Source organism: Antedon mediterranea, chromosome 1 (genome assembly GCF_964355755.1).
Source record: "Antedon mediterranea chromosome 1, ecAntMedi1.1, whole genome shotgun sequence".
Lineage (NCBI taxonomy): Eukaryota > Metazoa > Echinodermata > Crinoidea > Comatulida > Antedonidae > Antedon > Antedon mediterranea.
In genome coordinates this window covers 39,644,458-39,659,279 of record NC_092670.1, presented here as the reverse complement: position 1 = coordinate 39,659,279, position 14,822 = coordinate 39,644,458, and the positions used below count along the sequence as shown (strand labels likewise).

The following is a 14,822-nucleotide window of genomic DNA, read 5'->3' as shown; positions in this document are numbered from 1 at the left end:
TTTACATTTTAAGATCAACAGAATCCAAATGTGACATGTCCTACAATCGCATCAATGGACACAGCTACTGGTGATGACACAGTCTCTGTTATGTGGTCTACTCCAACAAATAGTGATAATGATGGAGTAGCTGATGTCACATCTTCCCCTCCATCTGGAACCGCTTTCGAAATCGGTGACACAAATGTTATGGTAACAGTGACTGACAACTCTGGCAACATTGAAATGTGTACCTTCACTGTGACTATAACTGGTATGTACATTCTACAATGTCAAAGGATGAAGATTAAAGAAGGCATAAACTTAGTTTATTTTTATTCAATTCTAATTTTTAACGTAATTGTGGCTTTACATCACAAAGAAGCTTAATAAGTGGATTGAAATTAAATATTCTATATCAACTTTTCAGATCCAGAAGATCCAGTAATTTCAAACTGTCCTGATAATATAACACAAACAACGGATCTAAATCAAAATTATACTTCAGTAACATGGACGGAACCCACAGCAACTGATAACGATGGTACGCCAATGCAGTCAAGTTATTTTAGTCCTGGAGATAATTTTGAAATTGGAGAGCATACAGTTGTCTACACATTTACTGACCCATCTGGAAATGAGGCTACATGCACGTTTTATATCAATATCACAGGTAAGCTATTAATTGTTTGCTAACATGAGTAATTGGTTTATAATAGCAAACCTACACTTAATCATACATACATTGTTTTACAGATGACCAACCACCTGTAACAATGGACTGTCCCAGTGACATCACAAACACTACTGATGATATGGACAACATAGCAAATGGTATCACCTGGACGCCACCAACCTACACAGATAATTCTAACCAACCAGTGACTGTGGTGATATCGGGAAGTAGTGACCCACCAGCTTCCTTTCCTGTTGGAATAAATAATGTTATGTATACAGCGACGGATGAATCTGGAAATGTTGATGTATGCACATTCCAGGTGGAGATTACTGGTAATTGATGTAGTCATACTATAAAGATATAACAAAAAGCTATTGCCCAAAAGACTTGTTTACTTGACATTTTAAACTTTTTCTTTTTAACCTGTGTAATTAAAGTACAATCATTTTAATTAATTTAATCATTAAATGTCTTCCAACAGACAATTTAATAGACAGAAAAATAAGAATCTTTATTTTTTTTTAGATAATGATGAACCTATGTTAACATGTCCTGACAACATTGATGTAGCATTAACTGATCCTGGTCAAGCATATTCCACTGTCTCATGGAATGTATCAGTAAGTGACAACTCAGGAAATGTAACTTGGACCTGTAGTAGAGAATCTGGTGATCAATTTGATGTCATCTGGCCAGTGACAAGACAAAATGTAACATGTGAAGCTACTGATGTGTATGGGAATACAGCAGAATGCACTTTCTATGTTAAAGTGTTTGGTAGGTGGTTACTGACAAGTTCATTATCATGAAGAAGTTTGAGTTAACTTTTTATTAATAAAGATTACCATGTATTATTGGTATAGATTGTGTGTTTGCTTTTCTTCTATCTTATTGTATGTATAGTATATGTATGTTTTACCTTCTTTTAAAAAACCATTGCTTTGTTTAAAGTGTACAATGCATTCAGTATTTTGTATGTATAGTGCATTTCAGTTTTTCCATATGTTTGTAATATGTTTAATAAAAGTACAATTATTTGTTTGTGTTGTTTTTTTAAAACTTGAATTACGTAAATATAGTGTTACAGATAGATATTGCAAACATTTTAGTCTTTATGGCTGTATTACAGCTACACACACTATGCTCATGCCTGTGGCCGTACAACGTCAGAATTTACATTGTCAAATTCTTGTTATTCTTAAAAGTTCCATCTTTAGTTAGAGCTAAATTTTGTCTTTAGTGGTTAGTTCAGGAATTGAATTGAAGTGAACTTAAATGGCAAATATCTTTAATTAAGCTATTTTTGTTTGGCCATTGTGTAAAGACAACCAGTTAGAATTATCCAAAATGTAATATAAATTCAGCAAACTGCTTTGAATCTGTAGAATTGTGTATTATGTTAAAAAGGAGGACTGTTTCAAATTACTCGCCGTTTGAATCAGTTGTTCTTTATCAAAATCATAATTTCTACACAGATTTATACACAAGCATCTGTTTTATATATTACATTATTATTATTATTCATTGCATTTAATATAGTACTTAATACTACAAAAGTGCATTGAATACACAATTACAAGGTATGGGCGGATCCAAGATTGGTTAAATGGAGGAGCACTAACATATTGATAATAATAGTCTCCCAAAAAAAGTAGTTCATGATTTAATTTTAGCTTTCAAAAGAAGAACGTGACCCTAGCGCTGCCCTTTGGATCTACCCATACAAAGTACAACAACTATGTACAAATTAGTTGAGTTCAGTTAGAAAATTATGAATATAGCTGATAATTTTTTTGGTCAATTAGGCCTATATAAAATGATGTAGATTATATCATATTTGAATTTGCTATTATTTATACTGGAAGACCTCTTCAGCAGTCAAAGACTGGCCCAGTTATGATCAGTGATTGTGTGTGTACTAGTCTTCTTCTTCTTCTTGGTTTTACTTCGCGAACAAAGATTTTATATTTTATATGTACTAGTACATCAGTGTAACCCCCTACTAATCTCGAAAGATGTACTAGGTACTTTTAAGTGGTTTGATTATAATATTTTTTAACCAAAATTCTTTTCTTTAATCCATCTTAATGTGTTTTTAAACACATCAACATCTCTATACTATGCACTTTCAGGTTTCTTCATCACCATATATTGCATTTGTTTAATTCTCTTTAGATGAAGAACAACCAGTTCTTTCGTGTCCCAGTGATATTGATGTCTTCACTACCAATGGGTCCAATAAAGCAATGGTCAGTTGGTCAGTGAGCATCACAGACAACAGTCCAGAAATGTACGATGTAACTTTGACTGGCTCTGGTACAAACTACGATAGTTCAGGACAAGAATTTTATGTTGGCACAACAACATTAGAATATGTTGCTGAAGATATATTTGGCAACTCTGCCAATTGTTCTTTTACAGTAAATGTTTTAGGTAAGTAACATTTTTTAATGTGAGGTATTATTGATAATTTAGCTAATTGTGGCTTTGCCAGAGTTGGTAACATTTGAATGCATATATATTACAACTTTTTTGGGTGTTTTTGTTCTTAGATGATGATGAACCTATGTTAGAATGTCCTGACAACATTGATGTAGCATTAACTGATCCTGGTCAAGCATATTCCACTATCTCATGGAATGTGTCAGTAAGTGACAACTCAGGCAATGTAACTTGGACCTGTAGTAGAAAATCTGGTGATCAATTTGATGCGATCTGGCCAGTGACAAGACAAAATGTAACATGTGAAGCTACTGATGTGTATGGAAATATGGCAGAATGTACTTTTTATGTCATTGTAATTGGTAAGACTTTTCTAATTTACTTAATAATTATTTAATTAACTTTTTACACCTGAAAAATTCTACTGTCGTCTTTTTTATACAAATTTATTTTTTTTCCAATGTTTTTAGATAAAGAACAACCAGTTCTTTCGTGTCCCAATGATATTGATGTCTTCACTACTAACGGGTCCAATAAAGCAATGGTCAGTTGGTCAGTGAGCATCACAGACAACAGTCCAGAAATGTACGATGTAACTTTGACTGGCTCTGGTACAAACTACGATAGTTCAGGACAAGAATTTTATGTTGGCACAACAACATTAGAATATGTTGCTGAAGATATATTTGGCAACTCTGCCAATTGCTCTTTTACAGTAAATGTTCTAGGTAAGTAACATTTTTTAATGTGAGGTATTATTGCTAATTTAGCTAATTGTGGCTTTGCCAGAGTTGAACATTTGAATGCATATATATTACAACTTGTTTGGGTGTTTTGGTTCTTAGATGATGATGAACCTATGTTTACATGTCCTGACAACATTGATGTAGCATTAACTGATCCTGGTCAAGCATATTCCACTGTCTCATGGAATGTATCAGTAAGTGACAACTCAGGCAATGTAACTTGGACCTGCAGTAGAGAATCTGGTGAAGAATTTGATGTCATATGGCCAGTGACAAGACAAAATGTAACATGTGAAGCCACTGATGTGTATGGAAATATGGCTGAATGTACTTTTTATGTTATTGTAATTGGTAAGACTTTTCTACTTCACTTAATAATTATATAACTAACTTTTACACCTGAAAATTCTAATATCGTCTTTGTTTAATCACATTCATTTTTTTTCCAATGTTTTTAGATAAAGAACAACCAGTTGTTTCGTGTCCTAGTGATATTGATGTCTTCACTACCAATGGGTCCAATAAAGCAATGGTCAGCTGGTCAGTGAGAATCACAGACAACAGTCCAGAAATGTATGATGTAACTTTGACTGGCTCTGGTACAAACTACGATAGTTCAGGACAAGAATTTTATGTTGGCACAACAACATTAGAATATGTTGCTGAAGATATATTTGGCAACTCTGCCAATTGTTCTTTTACAGTAAATGTTCTAGGTAAGTAACATTTTTTAATGTGAGGTATTATTGATAATTTAGCTAATTGTGGCTTTGCCAGAGTTGGTAACATTTGAATGCCTATATATTACAACTTTTTTGGGTGTTTTTGTTCTTAGATGATGATGAACCTATGTTAGAATGTCCTGACAACATTGATGTAGCTTTAACTGATCCTGGTCAAGCATATTCCACTATCTCATGGAATGTGTCAGTAAGTGACAACTCAGGCAATGTAACTTGGACCTGTAGTAGAGCATCTGGTGATCAATTTGATGCGATCTGGCCAGTGACAAGACAAAATGTAACATGTGAAGCTACTGATGTGTATGGAAATATGGCAGAATGTACTTTTTATGTCATTGTAATTGGTAAGACTTTTCTACTTCACTTAATAATTATTTAATTAACTTTTTACACCTGAAAAATTCTACTATCGTCTTTTTTATACAAATTTATTTTTTGTCCAATGTTTTTAGATAAAGAACAACCAGTTGTTTCGTGTCCCAGTGATGTTGATGTCTTCACTAGCAATGGTTCCAATAAAGCAATGGTCAGCTGGTCAGTGAGCATCACAGACAACAGTCCAGCAATGTATGATGTAATTGTGACTGGCTCTGGTACAAACTACGATAGTTCAGGACAAGAATTTTATGTTGGCACAACAACGATAGAATATGTTGCTGAAGACATATTTGGCAACTCTGCCAATTGTTCTTTTACAGTAAATGTTACAGGCAAGTAACATACTTTCTTTCTCTGAGGTTATTGGTAAATTAAAGCTGATTGTGGCTTTTACAGTTGTTAGTATTATTAAATGTGAATGCATATATTTAAAACATTTTGGGTTTTCTTGTCCTTAGATGATGATGAACCTATGTTAACATGTCCTGACAACATTGATATAGCATTAACTGATCCTGGTCAAGCATATTCCACTGTCTCATGGAATGTATCAGTAAGTGACAACTCAGGCAATGTAACTTGGACCTGTAGTAGAGATTCTGGTGATCAATTTGATGTGATCTGGCCAGTGACAAGACAGAATTTAACATGTGAAGCTACTGATGTGTATGGAAATATGGCAGAATGTACTTTCTATGTTATTGTAATTGGTAAGACTTTTCTACTTCACTTAATAATTATATAACTAACTTTTTTTACACCTGAAAAAAAAAATTCTAATATCGTCTTTTTTCATACACATTCTTTTTTGTCCAATGTTTTTAGATAAAGAACAACCAGTCGTTTCGTGTCCCAGTGATATTGATGTCTTCACTACTAATGGGTCCAATAAAGCAATGGTCAGCTGGTCAGTGAGCATCACAGACAACAGTCCAGCAATGTATGATGTAATTGTGACTGGCTCTGGTACAAACTACGATAGTTCAGGACAAGAATTTTACGTTGGCACAACAACATTAGAATATGTTGCTGAAGACATATTTGGCAACTCGGCCAATTGTTCTTTTACAGTAAATGTTGCAGGCAAGTAAAATACTTTTTGACTCCGAGGAAATTGGTAAATTAAAGCTGATTGTGGCTTTGACAGAGTTGGAATCAATAAATGTGAATGCATATATTTAAAACTTACATTTTGGGAATGTTTTTTTGTTTTTAGATGATGATGAACCTATGTTAACATGTCCTGACAACATTGATATAGCATTAACTGATCCTGGTCAAGCATATTCCACTGTCTCATGGAATGTATCAGTAAGTGACAACTCAGGCAATGTAACTTGGACCTGTAGTAGAGATTCTGGTGATCAATTTGATGTGATCTGGCCAGTGACAAGACAGAATGTAACATGTGAAGCCACTGATGTGTATGGAAATATGGCAGAATGTACTTTCTATGTTATTGTAATTGGTAAGACTTTTCTACTTCACTTAATAATTATATAACTAATTTTTTTACACCTGAAAAAAATTCTAATATCGTCTTTTTTCATACACATTCTTTTTTTGTCAAATATTTTTAGATAAAGAACAACCAGTTGTTTCGTGTCCCAGTGATATTGATGTCTTCACTACTAATGGGTCCAATAAAGCAATGGTCAGCTGGTCAGTGAGCATCACAGACAACAGTCCAGCAATGTATGATGTAATTGTGACTGGCTCTGGTACAAACTACGATAGTTCAAAACAAGAATTTTACGTTGGCACAACAACATTAGAATATTTTGCTGAAGACATATTTGGCAACTCGGCCAATTGTTCTTTTACAGTAAAGGTTGCAGGCAAGTAAAATACTTTTTGACTCCGATGAAGTTGGTAAATTAAAGCTGGTTGTGGCTTTGACAGATTTGGAATCAATAAATGTGAATGCATATATTTAAAACTTACATTTTGGGAATGTTTTTTTGTTCTTAGATGATGATGAACCTATGTTAACATGTCCGGACAACATTGATGTAGCATTAACTGATCCTGGTCAAGAATATTCCACTGTCTCATGGAATGTATCAGTAAGTGACAACTCAGGCAATGTAACTTGGACCTGTAGTAGAGAATCTGGTGAAGAATTTGATGTAATCTGGCCAGTGACAAGACAAAATGTAACATGTGAAGCCACTGATGTGTATGGGAATATGGCTGAATGTACTTTTTATGTCATTGTAATTGGTAAGACTTTTCTACTTCACTTAATAATTATATAAGTAAAATTTTGCACCTGAAAAATTCTACTATCATCTTTTTTTATACACATTCTTTTTTGTCCAATGTTTTTAGATAAAGAACAACCAGTTGTTTCGTGTCCCAGTGATATTGATGTCTTCACTACCAACGGGTCCAATAAAGCAATGGTCAGCTGGTCAGTGACCATCACTGACAACAGTCCAGAAATATACGATGTAATTGTGACTGGCTCTGGTACAAACTACGATAGTTCAGGACAAGAATTTTATGTTGGCACAACAACGATAGAATATATTGCTGAAGATATATTTGGCAACTCTGCCAATTGTTCTTTTACAGTAAATGTTGCAGGCAAGTAACTTACTTTTTTACTCAGAAGGTGATTTTGGCTTTGACAGTGTTATTAATATATAAAAAAACTTTTTTTGTTTTTTGTGTTCTTAGATGATGATGAACCTATGTTAACATGTCCTGACAACATTGATGTAGCATTAACTGATCCTGGTCAAGCATATTCCACTATCTCATGGAATGTATCAGTAAGTGACAACTCGGGCAATGTAACTTGGATCTGTAGTAGAGAATCTGGTGATCAATTTGATGTGATCTGGCCAGTGACAAGACAAAATGTAACATGTGAAGCTACTGATGTGTATGGGAATATGGCAGAATGTACTTTTTATGTTATTGTAATTGGTAAGAATTTACTTAATCATGAATTTTATACAAAGCAAAATATTCCTTTACGTTTTTTTTTTCAATTTATATGGTTTGTCCAATGTTTTTAGATGAAGAAAACCCAGTTTTTTCGTGTCCCAATGATATTGATGTCTTCACTACCAATGGGTCAAATAAAGCAATGGTCAGCTGGTCAGTGAGCATCACAGACAACAGTCCAGAAATGTATGATGTAATTGTGACTGGCTCTGGTACAAACTACGATAGTTCAGGACAAGAATTTTATGTTGGCACAACAACAATTGAATATTTTGCTGAAGACATATTTGGCAACTCGGCCAATTGTTCTTTTACAGTAAATGTTGCAGGCAAGTAACTTACTTTTTTACTCAGAAGGTGATTTTGGCTTTTTGACAGTGTTATTAATATATAAAAAAACTTTTTTTGTTTTTTGTGTTCTTAGATGATGATGAACCTATGTTAACATGTCCTGACAACATTGATGTAGCATTAACTGATCTTGGTCAAGCATATTCCACTATCTCATGGAATGTATCAGTAAGTGACAACTCAGGCAATGTAACTTGGACCTGTAGTAGAGAATCTGGCGATCAATTTGAAGCGATCTGGCCGGTGACAAGACAAAATGTAACATGTGAAGCTACTGATGTGTATGGGAATATGGCAGAATGTACTTTCTATATAAAAGTGTTTGGTAAGGAATTTAAATTTGCTGAATATAATAATAGGATAATTGTAAGTCTGTCTAACATCAATACTTAAGGTGGAAAATTATCATGTTTTACATATTTTCTGTTCTATCTACAGTATATATACTTGGCTATTTCCTTAGAGATAGGAGAGGTGATACCAACTGCACACATGGTGTCAAATGTTTAATGTCTTTTTTCAACTTGTGTGATCAATTATATCCTTCAGAATTGATCACAGTGTTTTCCATCAAATAACATTTTTTTTTAGTTTCTGATATGATTACTATTAATCAATAAATAATGAATTTTCAATGGCGAGTGAAAAAAACAAGAAAATTCATTATAAAGCATTGATTGTAATTGATATCAGAACAATAAAGAAAAATGCATATTTGAAGAGTATAATACTTTACTACTTATTTGTATGAGGTGTATAGGTATAAAGTTGTTCAATTATTTGGTTCTTGTTGATAATGCGTAAAATTAGAGACATTTGTCAGTAGATATAGACTACTACTACTGTTGTGGTTACGGTGTAGATTTACTGGCAGATAGTTTTTTGTTTGTAGCCATATAACTGTATGCGAGTATATTATTATTCTTTTCGCTCTGTTTTGTTTTGCGCGCGAACGGCTTGCTATTTCTTCTTTTATTTGGTCATTTTACGGGAAGATAATCAAGTATTATCTTGTCAAAGTTGTAGAAGATTGTTTTATAAGCTGTTTTATAACTTTCAAACAGAGGTTTGTATATGAGCATGCATTGTGTTTTTCTTCTTACTTTTTATTTTTACAGGAGAAAGTTTGAAACATTTGACATTTTCTCATAAAGTTTGCCACTAAATGCTATTTTGTTGACAAAATGGAAATTGTGCCAACTGATTTCTCCACATTTCTATAGATTTTCAGCTTTCTTCACTTTAATGTCTTTGAATGTCTATGTAGATACTACTATAGAATAAAATGTTTAGGGAATTGAATATTTAGTCATGTACACAAATTATAAGGACTTTTTAAAATTATGATATGATATACTATTTTTATTATAGTTATATCTTTAGTTTACCAGGACTTACAACAGTTGTTGGTACTAATTTTATCTGTATATTGTTATTATCAACGTCTGCATTATCATACTATAAACTTAATTTTTTTTACCAATGGTGGTAGGCGTAATTATTATTTATATTGTCTTTATTGTCTCTGTTAGTGACGGTAATTATCGCTGTTGGTTTCGATTGAATAAAATAAAAAAAAAAATATATAAAAATTAACTATGAATAGTAATCTTCTATTTGACATTTTTACAAACTGTAAATAGATGAAGAAAACCCAAGTATATTTTGTCCTGACAATATTGATATCTTCGCTGATGATGGGTCAGCTTTTGCATTGGTCAGCAGCTGGTCATTTAACTTCACAGACAACACTGAAGACTTGAGCGTGTCTGGGTCCGGTACTCAATACAACCAATCTGGACAAATCTTTTTTATCGGTGTCACAACTTTAGAGTATGTGGTTACAGATGTGTTTGGCAACATGGACAAGTGCTCTTTTAACGTTATTGTCAAAGGTACCATGTTTGTTTTAGCCCATGTATAAGGTTGAACTTATTGTTATATTGGGATCTATTAAGACTTGTAAAATAAATAGTCAGATAATTATTACTCTGTACTTAGAGTTAATTAATTAACAAAACATGTCTTCTTTCATCAAGAGCAAATCAAGTATCTTTTATAACATGCCACTGTCTGGCTTTCCGTCTCCTTCTAGGAAGGAGTACATAGGTAAACAACTTATCCAAGGCAGTCCAGTGCAGTCCCCTAGACATGCTGCTTGTAAACAAGTTACAGAAATTTGAACCCCCATTTTCTAATCTTATTATGAGGCTTAGGTATTGGCTCTAAATGGTAATAACAAGGTGTGATTAATTTATTTCAGGTTTTCATTTTAACATGCACTTAGATAATTTTATTTTTCAAGCATTTTACTGTTTTTGTAAATGTTATGTGATTGTCAGGTTTATCCCATGTTTAAGTAAACATACTGTTCATACTTAAACTTCTTTATTTGATGGTGGATTCCCATACCCACTCTTTCAATAATACATTCCTTTCTACTTCACCGTCTTCAACCATCAAATACAAGTATGTATTTATTCCTTGATTTGATGAATAAATACTTGGTAATACTTGGTACTTGGTGGTTGTCCTCTTGAATACTCCACAAAAAAGTCTTGACATTTAAATTGATTCATTCTAGATGATCAAGATCCAATATTTCAAACTTGTCCAGTTAGTATCGTTGAGGAAACTGATTTAATGTTGTCTACCACTCAAGTAACTTGGGAAACTCCTGTAATTGAAGACAATTCAGGTCAAGCGACTCTTGTAGCTTCAGAAAATCCTGGTAGTTCATTTGAAATAGGAACTAGTATCGTCATTTACACTGCCAGTGATAACAGCAGTAACACCGCCGAATGTACATTTAATGTCACTGTTGAAGGTAATTCACTCTTTATTTTTGCATTTGTTGAGGGTCTTTCACACCTGTTCCGACGCGGTTCCACTCAAATAGAGCGTCAATATTTTGTTTTCATGCGGCTACACGCATGACCGCATGAACATTTCTGTAACAAGTTTATAATTCTACTGAACTTTTTACCACTGTTTATTTCTTGATAGATAAAGAATCACCAGTTTTAGACTGCCCTGGCGAAATCATTGTTGTGGCAACCTCTCCCTCTGGAATAAATGTTACTTGGGAAGATCCGGAGTATACCGATAATTCTGGAGAAACTGTGCTGCTAAGTTCAACTGAAATTTCAGGGAATGTATTTACTGTTGGTCAGTATATAGTGACATACACCGGAGTTGACCAATCAGGAAACAACGCTACCTGTCAATTTGAAATCACAGTAGGAGGTATAATTAGATTTAAAAATGTTTGTTTTGTCCATTCTCTTATATAAAGCTCTGTTTATCAAACTTTATGTGACAAAAAAATGTGATGTTCCCATATATGGATACGATGATGTCATATTATTATCATATTTGGGCACATTACACTTTTTTTTTCAAACTAGTCTGATAGTGTAGACAGAACTGTAGAATTGATTGATTGTGTCTAATGCAAATTTATTTGTTTCACCAGATTCTTGTACTTCAAATCCTTGTATGAATGGTGGAACGTGTGCGCAATTAGAGTCAGAATTTGTATGCAAATGTCCGATATTGTATGAGGGCGACATTTGTGAAATTGAACCAGGTAAATATTTTACATGATATTACTCTTTTCCTGGTGGAAAAGCACTAGTTCAAATTAGCATTGTTTTTTATTTCATACTCATCAAACAGCAAGTAACTCAGCAATTTAATTTAGTTCTTGAAGGAAAACATTTTTTAAACTATATAACTCCATTTTTGTTTTAAATGTTTTAGGTAGACCCACTGCAGAAATTCAGCCACTAGCTCTGAGAGAGGACCTTCAAAGTACAGCCACTTTCCATTGCAACATAACCTACTCAGTTGATTGGCGTTGGTATAAAGACGACAATGAACTTCCATCAGAAACACAGAGTCTAGAATATCTCACAATTGAATTGAGTCTGGATAATCAAGGCTATTACTACTGCAAAGCGTTTGGAGTGTCACCACACGAGGCTGAAACAGCAATGTCAGAGGAAGCGATTCTCATTGCTGCAGGTTACTACTTATTATAATATTGTGAAATGTTCAAAGAAGGTTTCAGCACTAGAAGAAAATTCAAATCCTGTTTTACTGTTTATAATGTTTCCTAATAAAAGCAAATTAGTGTATTTGTGCTGAGTGTAGCTTGCTCTTTAGATGTATTCAATGTCCCCCAAAAACATGAAAAATGAATCCGACTTTGAATAGGTTATTTTGTAGTTTTAATAATGGTAATCACTTTCGTAGAAAAAAAAAACGAAAACAAATAATTATAACTTGTATTAAACCCTTGCCGTTATTTGAATAAATACAGTATAAAGTTTGGTTTCCACTAGCAACACAACGTAAAGCAACCTACGTACTGTAAATAATTGTGTTTGCCCTGTCTGCATGAAATCTGATTTAATTTCCTGTATACATCTGTTGAGTTCTAGTAGGAACCACTTAATTGGAATTATTGTTTTTTATATTTTTTTAAAATATCATTTAGATGCATACACAGTACCGGTGGTAATGTCATTCCTGACTTTAACATATAATTCAGCATTGGCCGATACTATGTCTGAAGAATTTAAAAACACGTCTACACTCATTGCAAGTTTGGTAAGTTTGTTTTAAAATCAAAGTGGTGTTAGTAATCGTTTTTAACAAAGTGCAGAAAAAAAGCGAAATTTAGAGACAATTAATAATGTCAAATCGCTCAAAATTATCTGGTCCTTTCTTAGTTCGATGTACTAAACCGGTTACTTCAATTAAAAATGTTTTAAATGAAAATAATTATTTAAAACAATTTCTAAACTGGTTACTTACAATTAAAAATGTTTTTATTGAAAATAAGTAATTAAAACAGTTTTTGATCTATTTGATAATTTCTAAAAAAATCCTTTTTTTTTTAAAGTTAACGAATGGTCTAAGCACATTAAGCGATATATTTGTGCAAGTTCGTAAGTTAAGTTCTGGAAGCGTGATTGCTGACGTCAACATCTACACGCCAAGTGGAGACATATCGTACACTGAATTCAGTGAAGGTTTATTCAACGAATTGACATTGTTAGCTGAAACAGAAGGGTTTATTGATGCTGATAGTATTGCTGTATTTAGCACTGGTAAGATATAGAATGGCTCAGACACTATCAGGCCCTTAGATATTAAGTATTTAACTTAACTCTATAAATATTTAAGTTTTTTACTTGTAGAACGAGTTTTCTCGGATAAGGACTATAAACTGTAGGTCCAGTGTACACATCTACCTCATGTGACGAGTAGGGGGTTACATTGTCGAGTCTTCAATTGTAATTTTATGGTTTTTCCTAAATAGTTCAGTAAACTCGTGTTAAATTAACTTACAGAGCGTTGTAGCGGAGGGATGATAGGTGACGTAACATTTGAGCCTGCTGATGTTGGTCAAACCGTAGCATCCAGAGAATTTTGCCCACAAAGTACAGTGAATTGTAAGTTACAATTGTGAAACTGACATTTCATATTGATACAGTATGTATAAAGCTCTGTCTACACCATCAAACTTTATGTGACAAGAAAACGTGATATGCCCATATATGGACACGATGATGTCATATCACTAATATATTTGGGCACATCACTACCATATTAGGCACATTGATAGTGTTTGAAAGCTTTGCCTTTAACCACTACTTGACATTTGAAATTGGAAATTAAAATATATATCTTTCTAATATAGATGACAAGATGCAAGCCAATTGTACTTGCTATAGCGATGGTCTATCTGCCGCAACTTGTCAGGTGGAATACCAAAACTGCGGTCGAGATGCTACAGCAGACGAACTTTTGGAACGACTGAATGAGGTTAGTTGTACCAAAAAAAATTCAGATTCATTGATAAAGTGGAGCTGTAGCTTGGTGGTTAACATGCTTGCCTTCCAATTCCAAGGTCCAGGGTTCAATCCTGACCTAGTACCAGGGTTGTAACTCTTTACCCTTTAAACTCCACTCCCTAAGCCTCAAATAATACTTAGTTTATAAGCACGATAAACTATAAAATAGTTTATCCATACTGTAATTGGCGAGTTTGTGCTTACTGTTGGATACATATGAAATAACAAAAAATTATTTTTTCAGAGAACATACATCATATAATATTTCCCATTTTATCTCACCTAAATGATTATTTTCAGGTGGAAGTTACTGAAGATAATGCAGAAGAAGTAATTACTGCAGTAAACAACATTACAAGTGGATCAGACAACATTACATCAGATGGTCTAACAACCACTGCAGACATTATTGAAAGTATTGTTGCTGTCAATTCAACGTCACCTCAAGTGAGTTTCCATTGTTCTATTTTTCATTCCTGTTTTTATTCTTTCCTCCTTTTTTTCAGTTTCGCAATATTAATTATTAACCAGGGGCCAATCCAATGCAGAGAAGCCCCCTCCCCTATACCATGTTAGCAATCTCCCATTTGAAAAATCCGGGGTCGTCTTCTGCTAACATTTTCCTAAGTTCATCTGATAATGATAATTTTTACTGTACGATGATGTTCTCCTAGAAAGTTACAGA

At 33.5% G+C, this 14,822-nt stretch overlaps 1 protein-coding gene across 1 annotated transcript in view; it reads left to right on the top strand.

Moving 5' to 3' along the window:
- LOC140045029 (uncharacterized) overlaps positions 1 to 14,822 on the top strand; it is a 32,645-nt gene that overhangs the window by 12,701 nt on the left and 5,122 nt on the right. Inside the window, exons 24-53 of the mRNA XM_072089765.1 lie at positions 14 to 253; positions 410 to 652; positions 736 to 990; positions 1,184 to 1,435; positions 2,834 to 3,091; positions 3,211 to 3,462; positions 3,571 to 3,828; positions 3,946 to 4,197; positions 4,305 to 4,562; positions 4,682 to 4,933; positions 5,042 to 5,299; positions 5,426 to 5,677; positions 5,793 to 6,050; positions 6,184 to 6,435; positions 6,548 to 6,805; positions 6,939 to 7,190; positions 7,299 to 7,556; positions 7,650 to 7,901; positions 7,994 to 8,251; positions 8,347 to 8,598; positions 9,917 to 10,168; positions 10,858 to 11,100; positions 11,280 to 11,519; positions 11,749 to 11,862; positions 12,036 to 12,299; positions 12,775 to 12,887; positions 13,183 to 13,390; positions 13,634 to 13,735; positions 13,984 to 14,108; positions 14,438 to 14,584. Of these exons, the coding sequence (XP_071945866.1) occupies positions 14 to 253; positions 410 to 652; positions 736 to 990; positions 1,184 to 1,435; positions 2,834 to 3,091; positions 3,211 to 3,462; positions 3,571 to 3,828; positions 3,946 to 4,197; positions 4,305 to 4,562; positions 4,682 to 4,933; positions 5,042 to 5,299; positions 5,426 to 5,677; positions 5,793 to 6,050; positions 6,184 to 6,435; positions 6,548 to 6,805; positions 6,939 to 7,190; positions 7,299 to 7,556; positions 7,650 to 7,901; positions 7,994 to 8,251; positions 8,347 to 8,598; positions 9,917 to 10,168; positions 10,858 to 11,100; positions 11,280 to 11,519; positions 11,749 to 11,862; positions 12,036 to 12,299; positions 12,775 to 12,887; positions 13,183 to 13,390; positions 13,634 to 13,735; positions 13,984 to 14,108; positions 14,438 to 14,584 (6,878 nt within the window). The remainder of the gene's footprint in view (positions 1 to 13; positions 254 to 409; positions 653 to 735; positions 991 to 1,183; positions 1,436 to 2,833; positions 3,092 to 3,210; positions 3,463 to 3,570; positions 3,829 to 3,945; positions 4,198 to 4,304; positions 4,563 to 4,681; positions 4,934 to 5,041; positions 5,300 to 5,425; positions 5,678 to 5,792; positions 6,051 to 6,183; positions 6,436 to 6,547; positions 6,806 to 6,938; positions 7,191 to 7,298; positions 7,557 to 7,649; positions 7,902 to 7,993; positions 8,252 to 8,346; positions 8,599 to 9,916; positions 10,169 to 10,857; positions 11,101 to 11,279; positions 11,520 to 11,748; positions 11,863 to 12,035; positions 12,300 to 12,774; positions 12,888 to 13,182; positions 13,391 to 13,633; positions 13,736 to 13,983; positions 14,109 to 14,437; positions 14,585 to 14,822) is intronic.